The sequence below is a fragment of the Danio aesculapii genome, chromosome 6 (genome assembly GCF_903798145.1).
Source record: "Danio aesculapii chromosome 6, fDanAes4.1, whole genome shotgun sequence".
In the NCBI taxonomy this organism is placed as follows: Eukaryota; Metazoa; Chordata; class Actinopteri; order Cypriniformes; family Danionidae; genus Danio; species Danio aesculapii.
This window is the reverse complement of record NC_079440.1, coordinates 42,236,124-42,252,593: the sequence shown is the minus strand read 5'-3', so window position 1 is coordinate 42,252,593 and position 16,470 is coordinate 42,236,124. Positions and strand designations below refer to the sequence as shown.

The 16,470-nt window shown below is 33.5% G+C and overlaps 2 protein-coding genes across 2 annotated transcripts; one reads left to right on the top strand and one right to left on the bottom strand.

The window, feature by feature from the left end:
* Positions 1–90: 90 nt before the first annotated feature.
* On the bottom strand, positions 91–8,670 carry endou (endonuclease, polyU-specific). The gene is made up of 8 exons (XM_056460228.1): positions 8,186–8,670; positions 5,933–5,947; positions 3,906–4,062; positions 3,500–3,699; positions 1,723–1,839; positions 1,549–1,655; positions 793–935; positions 91–324 (listed from the first exon to the last, which is right to left on the bottom strand). Exons 1-8 carry the CDS (start codon positions 8,241–8,243, stop codon positions 210–212), a joined length of 912 nt encoding a protein of 303 aa, XP_056316203.1. The 5' UTR covers positions 8,244–8,670; the 3' UTR covers positions 91–209.
* Positions 8,671–10,764: 2,094 nt separating this feature from the next.
* tsfm (Ts translation elongation factor, mitochondrial) lies at positions 10,765–15,193 on the top strand. The gene is made up of 6 exons (XM_056459116.1): positions 10,765–10,900; positions 11,058–11,210; positions 12,705–12,833; positions 12,909–13,025; positions 13,107–13,188; positions 14,260–15,193. Exons 1-6 carry the CDS (start codon positions 10,853–10,855, stop codon positions 14,649–14,651), a joined length of 921 nt encoding a protein of 306 aa, XP_056315091.1. The 5' UTR covers positions 10,765–10,852; the 3' UTR covers positions 14,652–15,193.
* Positions 15,194–16,470: the final 1,277 nt, after the last annotated feature.

Below are 16,470 nucleotides of genomic sequence, written 5' to 3'. Positions count from 1 at the left end.
ATTGTTTGGCAATTTATTGCGAAGTGGGTAAAGTTTTGACATTCAGAGCAAGTGAGTGCAAAATTGTAAATGTACCCTAACAATTAAAAGTAAAGACAGAAATGTGCTTTTTATTTTCTTCAGTAGCCAAGAAAATGATAAATTTTTCATATTTGAGAGTTGTGTTAGTTGAACCTGTTGCTGCTGGTGCATTAAGTTGATCATCTGAATCAGGGTGTTATGGGGTAAGCAGAGCCGATGAACTTCTTTCCATCTCCATAGCTGCTCTTGTCCCATGTGTAGGTCTGAATGCCCAGACTGTGTCCTCCCAAACTCACATTACACCTGAGAAAGCAGTCAAGATGGAAAATTTTAATCTCACAAGGGTTTGTGGAGTATTTACAATTACATCTTCATATTTCTATTCAATAATGATACTAATTATTTTGCTGTGTTTTTAAGCAGTTTATTGCTTTATTGTGATTCCTTGAAGCATTCATTCAAATGTTTTGAAATCACACGAAATTAAGCAAGTGACTAGCTTTGAATGGATCATGGATTTCTTTGTAGGAATATAAATAAACATGCATTTGTTTTGTTTTTTTGCATTCGTAACTAGTTGAATCACTCACTGTCCTTCGGCTCAGTCGCCGCAGTAGAATGAACCACCAATTATTCTGGCATACTGTATGCTCATTAGTGGAATATTTTTAACCGTAGTTTCAAGGTCAAAATGTTTTTCCTTGTTTTTGTTTCATATTGAATTCATAGATGAATGAATATAAAGACAGAAATAAAAATCGGACAACTCACTTCTTGCCAGGACGGGTGATGTAGCAGAGGCTGTAGATGGCCAGATCAAACTCAGGACTACAGCCAATAAAGGCAGAACCAAGCTCTTTGAAATATCCATCCCAGTTAAACTGCATTCCCAACACATCAGGATACGTAGTCCACTGAGAGAGAGAGAGAGAGGACAAACTGCACTTTTAGCAAACATCCACATTTTAAGGTGAAACACTGCAGCTACTGCACATTTTTTTCACATACCTGTAAATTTGGGGTCTCAAAGGGATTTTATTTTTCACTCCAATGGAAAAAAACCATAGAAAAAGTTTACTTTGCCCCCCTTTATCAATTTTTGTCTATGGATTTAAATGAAAAATATTTTAAAGGCTGTTTTTTTTCTCATGCATGAATTTTCTCCATCCTAAATCTCCATTTCAGCAGTACATACATACACCAAGATTTTTCCAGAAAAATGCTTTAATTGCCTTTCAACATTTTTAAGATGTAAGTGAAGCTGAAATAGAGATTTATGGTTCAGTACAAAAGAAACGAATCTAAGAAAACAGTCTTTAAAAATATCTATAATCTGCAGACACAAACTGATAAAGTTTGACAAAAGAAACACTTAAAAGAGCATTTTGGAGATTTTCTTTATACTAAACTGAAAAATGCTGTATGAAAAGGCTAATAAAACAGAGAGGTGCATGATTTTGCCTGCAGTGTCTCATCTTGTAATGGCTCTGCTTTGTTTGATTGAATCTCTCAGAGGAAAACACTCACAGGACCGTCAAAACTGTGGCTGTAGTAATTCAGGATTCCCTGTTTCTCACACTGATAAAACTGCACCCAGTTGTGGAAACCGGACACTTTTCCGCCCTTGATTTCACCTGTCGACACATTGCATGTCAGATGTGTGGTGAGAAATGCAGTTTGAGATTTCGTTCACAGACTGACCTACAAAGATGTGCTCGAAGCCGCTGGAGTCCAGTTTGACTCCGTCTGATCGAGAGTAAAGGCCGAACCACATCATCTTCAAGTCCTGGAGGAACTCACTCTGTGATCCATACACACCTGAATGTGTTGACAGAAAATACTGAATTTATTAAAACATTTTGAATCATTTACATAAACAATTTCTTTAAATAAGGAGTTTGGAATATTAGTAAAATATTTATCTGTAGTATCTCTACAATCTAGCTGGCAGCTAGCGCTCTGCAACTCTCACATGGTTGCCCACTGAAGCTAAGCAGGGCTGCGCCCAGTCAGTACCTGGATGGGAGACCATGTAGGAAAGCTAGGTTGTGGTGTTAGTGCTGGAAATGGTGTTAATGAGGCCAGCAGGGGGTGCTCAGCCTGTGGCCTGTGTGGGTCCTAACGCCCCAGTATAATGACGGGGTCCTGACTCTCTGTGGTCATTAAAAATCCCAGTATGTCCTTTGAAAAAGAGTTGGGGTTTAACCCTGGCATCCTGGCCAAACTTGCCTACTGGCCTCCTAACCATCCCCATGTCATAATTTGCTTCATTACTCTGTCTCCTCTCCACCAATCATCTGGTGTACAGTCTGGCACAATTTGGCTACTATTGTCATCTAGGTGGATGCTTCACACTGTTGGTGGATGAGAAGATTCCCCCCAAAAATTTGTGAAGTGTCCTATATAAATGTAAGGAATAATTATATTATATTATATTATATTATATTATATTATATTATATTATATTATATTATATTTTTGCTATTAGAATAGTGTATTTTAGAATATAATTATATAGTAGTATTTTATATATATTATATAATAATAGAATTTTATTTTATAGTTTGAGTTATTCAATAATTATATTTTTCAATTTTCACTTTAAGCTTCCATTAAAGTTTTGGTCAATATTTGTTAAATGTTTGTTAAATATTTTGTTAAATATTGTTAATTTGAAATCTGTTAAAATATATCATTTAATTTAACATTTTAGTTTTAGTGTGTTCTGTCAGTTTTTTTAAAAAAAGTCCATATTTTTTATTATTTTAGTTCTAATTCTAGTACATCATGATGAACTAAATGAAAACTTTCCTTACTAGTTTTTTTTCTCTATATTTTATTTCAAACTAAAATTATTTTAGTTAACTGTAGTGACCATAATGTATAAAACTAAAATATGTCTATCACTATTCAAAGATTTGTATAAATCTTAAAAATATATTTTTTGTAATATTTTGTAAAATTTAAATAACTGTTTTATATAGTAATCAATAGGGGGAAAAAAGAAATTTAATTACTTTAATTTATTTTTCTGATTAGGTTATCAAAAAGCTTTTCATACACTGTAAAAAATGCTGGGTTCCACACAATTGATTTGTGTGGGTGCAACATAAAAGAATTAAGTTGACTTATTAGTTTTTACAAATTTAAGTTGATTGAACATAAAACGATTAAGGTGTCACAAAGAACCCTCAAGAACTGTGCTGTTTCAGCTCAATTACAATAAGTAACAGCAAACATCATTATTTGAGTGTTTTACAATCAGTAATAAATATTTCTGTAAAAACGTATTAAATAAATCATATGTTTTCGTTGAAGAAATCGTTGATGAATAAAACATTTGTAAAACAAAACTATAGTATATTTAATATTTATTGATAAATATTAATATAATAATATAAATATGTCAACATTATTCAATAAATACTAAAGTACACACTCACAAATCACACAGAACTTGGCTGGTGCTCAAATATACCTTTAGAGTGAAGGAAATTGTAAAGCTCTTTCGCCAGGTTGGTGTTCATGGTCTGCTGGAGGAACGAGTCCTGCTCCTGCTCTTCATGTGAAGGCACGTCCTCCACTTCTCCTGTCATCTTTTTATAGTTGTCCAGCAGATCCAGGAAAGCTTTATATGTGGGCTTGGAGAGCAACATACTGCTCACTTCCTTGAACAATCTAAAGAGAAACATGGCACAATAACATTCATGCATGTCATATATACAGTACACAGTCATGATCAGAATTATTGACACCCCTGGTAATATAAGCTTTGATTGGCTTTTTTTAAAACTCAAAAACATAACAAATGTATTTTGCTCACATTTACCCTGGGTGCCAATCGTTTTTATCGTGACTGTAATAGTGCGGTGTGTGTGTCTTACGGCTGTGGTGAGAGGTCATTTCCGGAGCCGGTCTGAGAAGAAGGGATCAGTGTCTGAGGATCAATCAGCAGCTCAGAGGCCGTGGCTCTGTTTGAGTCTAGCTTATACAGTGTCTCTGACAGAGACTTGATCTCAGCATCAGACACATTGGCCAATGCTTGAGAAACAAACACATAAAGAATGCGTTAATACCCGAAGAGCAAAGAAGCACTTGAAAGGATAGAAATAATAATCGCTGCAATTAAATAAAGGTAGCTGCAATTAAAGGTTTTGTTGTGACAACTATGAAAGTAAAATGATGAGATACCATTGTCTTGTAATCAAGAAAACATTCAAAAGGTTTATTTAGTGTTTCCTTTGACAATATAGCTTTAAAATAGCACACAATACATCTTTGTCAGCCTCTTTTGTCGAGTTTAATTATTATTTAGCCTAAATTTTATCCACAATTCAACAAAATACAAGAGAGAGCAGGTAGCAAAAGTCTGAGCAGAGCTCATTGATATTTATGACCATTCCAAATATGGTCAATATAGACCTTATGATTTTATAGGGATCTTTTATGGGAAATAAATGAGCATATAAACTATTTCTGGAGATTTTTTTAAACTTGCCAAAGTTCACCAACTATGTAGATATCAAAGTAAATTTAACTTATTGAATCAATGCAGTTTTTGGCAGCTTTAAATATTGTTCAAATATTCGCTCTTCATTACAAATAACTAAACTGCAACTATTAATCATTATTTGGGGTTTTGCGTCATCTTGTGTGAAACTCTTGAAGTAGACACAGCTGAGCTCCACGTCAAGTTTGGGATTCAAAATAAACAGGACTCAGGGTCACATTGAATCACTTATCACATATAAACCTTTTAATATTAAGAACTAAATCTTTCATAACTCCTATTCATATGCCTGTTATATAAAGCAATTTTCCCCCACGTGACCAAACAGACCTTGAGGTGCTATTAATAAACTTGTTAAACTAAAGTCCGGTTTGGTGAGCACATGACTCCAGATTAAAGGGTTAGTTCACTCAAAAATGAACATTTACTCACCATTTATTTAAGTGGTTTCAAAACTATATGAGCTTTCTGTTGGACACAAAATTAGATGTTTTGAAGAATGTTGGAAACCAGTATCCATTGACATCTTAGAAAAAAATACAATGGATGTCAATGGCAGATTCTTCAAAATATTTTCTTTGTGTTCAACAGAAGAAAGAAACGCATTAAGGATTGGAACAAGTGAAGATTGAGTAATGATGTCGTAGTTTTAATTTTTGGGTAAAATGTCTGTATAAGGAACATTTAGCTTTACTAACTCTGTACTGCCAAAAACCAATTTACCATGGCACACGTACACTCTCAGAAATAAAGGTACACAAAATTTCAGTGGGGTGGTACCTTTTCAAAAGACATATACATATATATATATATATATATATATATATATATATATATATATATATATATATATATATTTTTTTTTTTTTTTTTTTTTTTTTTTTTTGCACCCGCAGGGTCCATATTGGTAGCATAACAGCATAAATCAATAGCTAAAGATTCACTATAAAACACTATTGTACATTCTCACTAATATACTCACTAATATGTACCTTCAAGTTACAAATATGGACCTTTTAGGAACAAAACTGTATCTCTTGAAAAGGAACTGCACCAGTAACAGCTATTGTACCTTTATTTCTCAGTATGAAGTGTTATATATATGTTATGTCTTGTAAAAAATGGTACATTGAAGCTACCATGAGTTTTATAGTCATGGTGACACTTGGTGGAGGTGATATGCATTTCACATGATAAAGTGTTTAAAGTATTAAATTGGACAATTGCGAGTTATATTTTATTTATATAAAGGGGAAAAATCCACAACAACTTTTTTACTGGGACTGAGCACGAGCTTCCTAAAACATTAAACAATTAGATACAAGGCACTTCAATTAAATAAGGAGATTTCACATGTAAAAAATATAAAATAAAAGTTCAGTATCATGATTTAACACTTACACAAGTCCAGAGAATCTGAGAGAGAAAGAGAGAGAGAAAAGAAAACCGTTTGCTGTTGTGTTATTGCTATGCTATACATGAACAGAGTATACAGATTAGTTGACTGTTTTTACAATGACTAAGACCCATTTCTCAATTCTTTGGTGATTTTGCTAAATTTTCAAACAGTAAGCATGACATCAGTCAGTGTAATCTAAACTGCTGATCATTTTTCATTGCTTTGGTACATGCATCATTGCACACTTTTTTCAATATCCATGAATTCTTGGACACTTATTTTCATTCAGTGAAAACTCTTTTGGACACAACAACTGTCAAAACTCTGTATTGACAGACCATTTAGATTAATGTAGCTTTTTCAAAATTGTTAAACTTGAGTTCAAATCTATAAAAAAATAATACAAAAGTGGTGAATTAAATAACTTTTTTTGCATTTCTACAGTGGTATTTTATTAAAATTAGATTTTTTATAAAAACAAAATGCTATCAATATCGCTGGGGCATCCACGGTTAGTCCTTTACATAATTCCATTACATCTATAAAAAGGACACAAATATGCATCATTTGGGCATAATTGGCATTGTGGTTTATACACAAAATCTTGCTTTTTCGGAATAACTTCCAAAAACAAAAATACAAAAAATAAAAGAAAAATTCAGATGCAAAAGCCAACCTAAAAGTGCCGTCTAAAATGTTCTTCTAAAATAAGCGTTTTTCTCAGACTCTTGTGTTTAGGCTATATTTTTCCATCAAATTTTTCTTTTATTTTGTATTTTTTGAACACAGAAAAACATGCTGTAGACAATCAGCATATAGCAAAGTGCATAGATATACATGTAATAACCAATATACAGGTTTTTAAATAATAGTATTAATAATAGTGCCAACAATAATAACAATAGTGACAATAAAAAGGAAAAACTGAATAGTAAATGACAAATACATACTAAAACAAGTAAAAATAATAAAATAAAAATTTATATATATACATACACACATAAATACATATACATAACACAAATTTCCAAACCAAAAAAAGCAATAAACCAAATCTGTATTTAAGGTTACGTAAGGGCAAAATTAAGCCAGTTAAAAATAACTAAATAGAAGAATGGTAATAGACAAATAGAAATAGGTATTCAAAACCGTGCTGAAAGAGGTCTATGACAATGACGAAGAGTTATTAGAAGCCCAAACAGGGAACCTTAAATTACTAAAAAGAAGAAAAAATAGATAAAAAAGTAAAGATGGAAAAATAAATTAATTAATTAAAAAAATTATATATATAAAAAAAGAAAAAATAATTATGGGGCCTGGAACAAGAAGTTTCTGCTTTTTGATGTCTCCTTCATTCAAATTAGTTAAAGTTTGTCCAAGGTTTGTGCCCAAAGTCTTATGGTGTCCTCTCTTGCACTATGGATGCGAGCAGTGGACATTTCCAGATACACAATATCAATAAAGTAAGAATCCAATGATCATGATTAAGAGAATGTGGAGGCTTCCATCTTGTCACAACTATTTTCTTGGCTGTTGTCAAGCCAGCTAAAAGTGTTTAGGCTAATTTAAATGTTATGATGATTAATAGTTTCTTCTCATTGACATACATTTTTAATTCACTAAAAAATTGTTTCATTGGGTTATTATTAAAAAAATAAGGAAATGATTGCAAACAATTTATTTGAGCTGAATTTAAACAAATAAATTAAGTTGAACGTTACTCGTTTTAATTTATTTGTTTACATTCAGCCCATATAATTTGTTTGCAATCATTTACCTTAAAAAAATGTGTAAATCCAGTGAATCATTTTTGCAGTGTAACTGAAGATAAATATATAAAGAGAAAATGCAAATTTCAGAAGAAAATTTCAGACCGCATTTAGAAGCTTTTATATCTATTGAAACCTTCAGCATCATGTCTGATTCTGTAAAAAACACTTTAATGTAAACAGTATTGTAAAAAAATTCAACCTGCTTATTAGTTTTGATAGGTCTTTTTAATTGATGACCGAGTGTGTTTGTTGAATTACAAGCTTTAAATAGGAAAGAACTTATTGATCTGAGATGTGCACAGCATGTTTTAATAACTTTAGTGCATTTTGAATATGAAATGAACTGCTGTGCCAAGATGAAAGTTGGCTAGAACTGTAAAGAGTTTTGCAAGTCACCAACATATTGAGAGATGTATCCTAGTCATTGTAAAAAGACGATAATAACTGATGCCTTTACTGTTGATAGAAATGGCATGAACTTACCAGAGTAGCCCTGAGAGATCAGGGTGATGCTGAGACAAAGTGTGAGGATGATCTTCATTGTTATGATCCGTTAAACACACTGCAGAGTAAGACCCACTTTGGTTTTTATACCTTCTTAAATCAAGAAATTAGGAACTCCTCCCATGCCCCAAAAAAACTTTGTTGTGATAATAAGTATTTGACAACAAAAGCCAAATGACTTAGTTATAAGCAAAAAGATAAGATTGGGAGTGGTGAGATGATAAAAAGAGGAAGTATAATGATGAATAAATAAACTAATGAATAAATAAACAATAATAAAAAAAAACTAAGTTCCTCTATTTTTTGGTCTGTATGTCCCAGATGAATGTGATATATCAGCTTTCAGGTTCCAGGATCTGTAGATGAATATAGCATTTATACAGAATATATAGCAGTTAACGCAGTTTCGCTGGTCTCTTGAAATAATGGTCTGCGGTATGTGTTTGGTATGAAAGTCTTCTTGGCATTAACATGTTTCCTCGTGTGTTTCCATGAGCTGTTGCGTGGGCAAACAGTCAGCAAGAGCAGGTGGAGCATTCACACCCATATCAAGATGCGCACAAGGTTTTTGGGTTATTTAATAAATAATTATATAATTATTATTTAATTCGTGCTATTTTTAAAAATTATTTCCATTTGAATATAACTGACAATATATTTTAGTGAAAATAATACACTTAATAATAACATTTTTATGGATAATATAAATGAATATAAATAATACAAAAATTAATAATAATTAAATAGTAAGAATTGTAGATTTATTTTGATGTTGATGCTCATGAAAACCCAGCTTAGAAGTTTAAAATAGATAGATGAAGTTTGCATGTAATCCTAATCAACAACCACAACAATAATATATAAAATATAACTGATAGGCCTAATGACAAAAATAAACAATAATTAATAAAGTTGCCTAATAGTAATTTAATAACAATTAATTAATTAATACATAATTATATTTTTGAATATTTTGTAGGGGTGTCACGGTGGCGTAGTGGGTATCACGACCACCTCTCAACAAGAAGGTTTCTGAATCGAGCCCGGGCTGGGACAGTTGGAATTTTGCATGTTCTCTCTGTGTTCACGGGGGTTTCCACCGGGAGATCCGTTTTCCCCCTCAAGACATGCACTATAGGTGAATTGTGTACGCTAAATATTCCGTAGTGAATGTGTGTGTATTCGCAGTGATGGGGTGTTTCGCAGTGATGGGTTGCAGCTGGAAGGGCACCTGTAGCGTAAAACATATACTGGTTAAGTTGGTGGTTTGTTCCACTGTGGCGACCCCTGATTAATAAAGGGACTAAGCCAAAAAGAAAATCAATGAATGAATAAATAAATATTTTGTATTTCTTGTGTTTAACATGTCTTTATTAAGTTATTTCAGTTTTTTATTAATGCAAATATTATTACTAAATTTTTTACTTAAGTAATTTTTTACTAAAGTAATTACTTTTACTTTAGTACATTACTCGCTATTTTGAACAGTAATATTATTACATTAAAAATAAGTATAATTATTTGAGTTACTTTTTAAAAAATGTAATGCAAGTTACCTTTTGTTTAATTATTCATTCATTCATTTTCTTTTCGGCTTAGTCCCTTTATTAATCCGTGGTCACCACAGCGGAATGAACCGCCAACTTATCCAGCATATGTTTTACGCAGCTGATGCCCTTCCAGCTGCAACCTATCTCTGGGAAACATCCATACAAACTCATTCACATTCATACACTACGGACAATTTAGCCTACCCAATTCACCTATACCGCATGTCTTTGGACTGTGGGGGAAACCAGAGCACTTGGAGGAAACCCACGCAAACGCAGGGAGAACATGCAAACTCCACACAGAAACGCCAACTGACCCAGCCAAGGGTCGAACCAGCGACCTTCTTGCTGTGAGGCGACAGCACTACCTACTGCGCCACTGCGTCGCCATTTTGTTTAATTAATTAGCTTTAAAAAATAATTCTGATTCTGTGTGGGTCTACTAATAAGACAAAAAGTACAAAATTATAATTTGATTAATCTGTATATGCGGCATGTAAAGCTCTGCAGTAAGGAAGTACTCCGAAGGTAAGATTTCCTAAGTTATTATTTTTTATGTATTTTGTTATGTAGGTTATACAGCGTGTTGTTTATTGCAGAGTTCCGCTATACAATAATACGAAGACCCCCCTCCCCCCTCCCGCGTCTGAAAGAGATTAAGCCTCCAAAAAAAGAGTCAAACTCAAAAGTAACATAATAACGCATTACTTGTAATAACTAAGTAATGTAAATAGTTAATTTTTGGGGAAGTAACTGAATATTGTAATACTTTCAAAAGTAACTTTCCACAACACTGGTTACTACATATGAGAACTTTTCAAGACCCAAACATATTATAAAGTTTTTAAAATGTCTTTTTTATTATAACACTATATATACACGATGTATAACTACTGACTATGATAACAAAACAGCTTAAAAAAGCATTAGCATTCAAGTATAGTATAAACTCCTGTGCTGCAGATGGCGATATTGTTATCTCGAGAATTCTCTTAGTTTGACCTTTCTCCCTCACTGTAGAAAACGTGCTTCAATGACATTCCCGATACTGATGTAAGGAAACCGGTATCAGTCCTGAGGAAGCTACAGTACAGAAATGGCTTTATATTCTGTATTTCGGTCTGTCAGGACTGAAGTAGTCAAGGTGGGCTTGGACTTGTTTTTCATATGTCGCACTGTATCTTCAATGTTGGCTTGTCATCCAAATGCGTGTTTAATTACTAGTTTCCGTATGATTATGAGATGTCCTAGCATCATTATTTTGTGTCATAATATTAGTTATAATATTTTGTTGTTTACAGGGCTGTTTGACGCAGCACGTTCAGTCTCTGTTCACCAGCTGCCCGAGTTTAGCAGCAGATAAAGCGCTTCTCCTGCAGCTACGCAAATCTACGGGTTACACATTTATCAACTGCAAAAAGGCGCTGGAGAAATGCAACAATGACGTAACACAGGTACGACCCAGTCTGTGTACTTACTCTTATATAGGGGGCCTATTATGCAAAAATCACTTTTAAAAGGGGTTTAAATGTATGTATATGGCAACAGTGTGTGAATATAACCAGCATCTAATGGTAAAAATTAATTAATCATAATTTTTATAATCACACGTCATAAAAACAGTCTGCAGAAACACTTTGATTGTCATCGGAGTAGGAAAGCCCCGCCCATTAGTGACAGTCTCTCCCTCATTAGCAGACCTGAATGAGAAGCAGCCACGGTCAGAGTTTTCACCTGCTAAAGCAACTAAAGCCACGGTCACAGTTGCACTTTTTGCCCAATAGACTTCCCAATAGGCATCCCAATTCGCATACTTATACTACGCCCTAAAAGTATGTACGTTTTTGTGAAGGAATAATATACACGTTTGATTGTGTAACAGAAGAGTATGCAAGCTTTGGGACATACAACTTCCTTGTTAACAGATCGTTGTGTTGCTTAGTTAGGATGCCTGTCAATCATCCACACATTATGCCGCGGTCACACTAGAGTGTGTGTGAGCATGAGAGATGTTGTACGGCGCTACGAAAGGGGCGGGATCAAACAAGATGATCAGCCATTAGAAAAAGCAAGCGATTGGTCCATGTTTTAAATTTGTCTAGAGAGGTCACGTTTTGATCTTCCATTGGTCTCATGCAATCATGTGATGCGATTTTGCAGGTCAGAGTTCACCAAGCTTAAACTTTCCAATGCAGGGAACTGCGAAACTTGTCGCATGAAATTGCATTTCCGGTCTGACGCATTCGCTTGCCTATGATTGGAAGTTTATGGGGAGAAAAGTGCAGTGTGACCGCAACCATATTCTCCCATTCACGAATCTTTCATGCAGAGAAATCTCTTCAGGTCTTTAGATAATTATGCATTCAGACCAGACGTTAATGTACTGTAAAATTTAAGTCTTTATATAAATTCAGTATTGTTGTTGCAGATGAAATGTAACACAGAAAATGCGATTTAAATATTTTCCAGTTGGCTAGATATTAAATAACATGGTCATACAAACATCTTTGATTTGGGACATACTGATTCTATTTTCAAGTACTATTTAGGACGGATAGTATGCGAATTGGGACGCAGCATTCCATTCATACGCATGTGGCAAATCTGAAACACAAGCTTGTGCGACATGTTTCGCTGTTTGCTGCATTGGAAAGTTCAAGAATTATGGGCTGGCCAGTAGCTTTTAATATGGAGGGTACTTTTCTGCTGGAGATGCTGTTGGCCTAAAGAACTAAATAAAATAGTCGTAAAAAACACTTGGATATACCATAGAAACAGAATAACAAAGAATGTTGGCGGTTTTAAAAAGATGACTTTTCGAAACCGATGTAAACCTTGAAACCGGTTTTAGTCCCATGACTAATTGTGATATCTGAGACATGACATTTCAATAAAGGAAAAGAAAGGTACGTGATGTGTGAGCTAATTATGACTTGTGAAATTTGAAGGCAGAAAGCTGGCTTCATGAACAGGCCAAAAAAGAGGGCTGGAGTAAAGCAACCAAACTGGAAGGTCGGAAAGCCAAAGAGGGGCTGATTGGTCTCATAATGCGTGACAATGCTGCCGTCATGGTTGAGGTATACATCAATATACCATGTGTAATTGTTCCTAAAAAGGATGTGCGGTGAATGACCGGACGTTTTCATTTTCAGGTTAACTGCGAGACAGACTTTGTGGCGAGGAATGAGAAATTTCAGCAGCTGGTGAAGGATGTTGCATTGTCAGTAATGGCTCATCAATCTACCAGCAAAAAAACAGGTTTTGTTAAGGTAAATGCCCTTCAATTGCTTTTTCAGAAATGTGCATTTCTTCCACACCTTGTGTAATCTTTGATCTGTTGTGTGATTTAGAGTGTGCTGTCATCTGAGGACATGTCTAAACTCAACGCTCCCGATGGACCCTCACTGGCAGATCAGTTAGCCTTGACTATAGGTGAGAATAAACCATCATACACTAATGATTAGTTTCATTATATATTGGACTGAAGTGATTATTTTTTTCAAATCTCACTTTATTCAGCAAGAATGCATGAAATCAAATGACTATAAATACATTTACAATAATATAAATACATGTGTCTAATAAATGCCATTTTCAGAATTTTTGGTCGTCAGATTTTTGAGTCATCAGAATCTTAAGATGTTTCTCAAAATTTTTGAATATTTCAGAATTTAATATATTATATTTTTAACTGCTAAAAATTCAGCGTTTCATCCATATTTTTAAAAAATGTATTATAATAAAAAGCAGTAAATAGTAAGTAATATAATTACTATAATGTAAATAATAATTAATGTTGTTGATGTTAATGATGTTATGCTGATGTCAATTAATGTTAATGTTGTTGATAAACCCTAGGCTTACTGAGGTGCGTTATCAGTCACCTTTGATGATGTCTTTTTTTAATGTATATTGTGTGGTTTGTATTGTTTTGTTTGTCTTTTTGTACTATTGGACCTAGTGTCTGGAATAAAGACAATAAAAAAAATATTTAAAAAAATAAATAACGGAAAGTAATTTTTCCCCCATAATATTTCAAAATATGACTATTTTTACCGGATCCGATTGATTGAATTAATGTGGCCTTTCTGAAACATTTATAAATCTTTTGGGCCCCAAAATTAAAACAAAGCATTTAAAACAGTGGATCTTTATCATAAAAGAGATGCTATTACACTATAAAAAAGCTATTCATTCATGTTGTCCCAACACAAATTGATTGTGCGCGGAACACTTTCAACAAATTTATGTGGATTAAACATAAAAAAATTAAGTTGTCCCAATGAAATCTCAAGAATTGTGTTTCAGCTCATTTTAAATAAGAAGTTTAAACGAGCAAAAAATATATTTTTTTGAGTGTACATATTATAAACATGATTTAATTAACATGAATATTCCCAACACACCATTTGTCTTCCTTGTAGCCCGTTATAATTACATTATTTTATATTTTAATATTTTTTTCATTATCTCAGCAATCTCTTTTTTTTCCTCTTCCATCAGGGCGCTTGGGTGAGAACATCGGCATGAGGCGAGCCGTTTCACTTTCTGTGCCCTCTGATTGGCACATTGGCTCGTACGTTCACGGGACGATTGCTGGGCAGGTTGGCATTGAAATGGGGCGCTATGGATCCCTAGTTGTGTTTCAAGGTGAACCTAAGGAAGGGACATACACTCTCGGAAGGAAGCTGGCACAACATGTAATGGGTGAAGCACCTGTTTCTCTTGGCAACATGGACGATTTACCATGTGGTGACTCTGAGACAAGACTTTTGCCCCAGACGTTTCTCCCAGATCCCAAATATACAGTGGCACAGTACCTGACTCTTCAAGATGCCCGTGTGCTGGACTTCATACGCTTCCAGTGTGGAGAGAGCAGCAGTCAGGAGGAGTGAGGAAAGCCATTTGAGGATTTGAACAACCCTAAATGAGAAATTCAAAGTATGAATTAATTACATTTTCTTTAAACAGTGTTTGTATATATGCAGTACCTATAGAAAATGTATACCTGTGCTAGCATTTCACCCTGCTTTTGGTATAAAGTTGTAGAAAGGCACAGGTTAGGAGAAGGCTATAAAACATTTCAAATGCTGGAAAGGTATTTGGAATGTAATTTGATTTCTGGATGTGTGACAAAGTAATTATTTCAAAGGGGTTTGATAATTTTCTATAGGCGCTGTATATATATATATTTATATACACTTCTTTTTTTCAAGCCATATCCATGATATCACTGCTGTTTTATATCCCAAAACTAAATAATTCTAGTTTATTCATGAAGTGAATTAAATAAATTCAAATAAATGTGGCCTAATAGACTTTGTGGTTTTAACATGTTACTTGTACAAAAAATAAGTTAACTCAGCCAAGATGGGTTCATCTAAACTCCTTTGCTGTTTCTGTGCCACCACAAATAATAATAAAAGTTTAATACTAACTCTTGGGTTTTGTTTTTACTGAAAAAAAAGTCAGATCAGCTAGTGAAGTAGTTTACCTGGACATGTGGTTGTGAAGTTTAGCTAAACCAATCAAGTGCATTACTGCTATCTACTGAGTCAATCTTGCCAGGAAAAGTTGTTCTCGTAACATCCATTACATTATTCATCTCGACTGAGTCTTTAGTGCCATCTAATGGAGGAGGAGAAAAATGCATATTTCAGAATTTTTCAACAAGAGTAGTTGAAGATCTGATTAAAGTCAAAAGATGTTTTAAAGTTTTACAGTGAACAGGCATTTTTGTTCATTTTATTCAACCTGATAATGATCATGCAGCTTAAATATTAAAGTGCAACTTGGAACTGTATTCTTGCTACAAATCAGAAGTAGTATCAACTTTGCTACACCCTGCAGTAAAGTGGTATTATTTCATTTGAATCAGTGTTTGGATGTTGATTTTTTTTTTTTAATACAAACAAACACAGCTACTAATAACCTGAGATTCTAACCTTCTACTTCAATAATTTAATGACACGTTTGCAAATTGTATATGATAATAAATCATTAAATTATCAGTTTTAATTATAAAAAATACAGTTTCAATTTCAAGTGTGCTATAAATAGATTATACTTTTATTATACAAGACAACTTACAGTACTAACATTTGTATAAAAGTAATAACTTTCAAACGTTACAAGCAAAAATACAAATAAAATGCTGTAAACATCTGTCCATAAATTTCTTTCTAGTTTACACTGCTTTACGGTATTAGATGTATGGCAATCCGTTTTAACATTTAATATATAAAATGTACTAGAATCACTTTTCATACTACTACTTTTTTATTTTCTTATTTCAGCTACTTGTTTGTGTATAAAATGAATAAATAATCATATCTAATATATATACATCTTGATTAAGTAGCAGACAAGTGTATAATAATAGGCCCTATATCTAAAATCTAATGAATAACTAGCCTACTAGTAATGTTTCAGTGACTGAACCCCAATGAAGTCAATGGCAAAAAAAAGTGATATTTGTTACTAGTCACTGTTGAATTAAGTACATATTTAATAAATACTAGTACCTTCTTATAAGTAGTATCTATTGAATAAATCCTACACTCTAAAAAAAGTGCTGTTTTTTATAATCCAGGGATGTCAAACTCAATTCCTGGAGGGCCGCAGCCCTGCACAGTTTAGTTCCAACCGTAATTAAACACACCTGATTAAACTAATTGAGTCCTTCAGGCTTGTTTGAAACCTACAGGTAAGTGT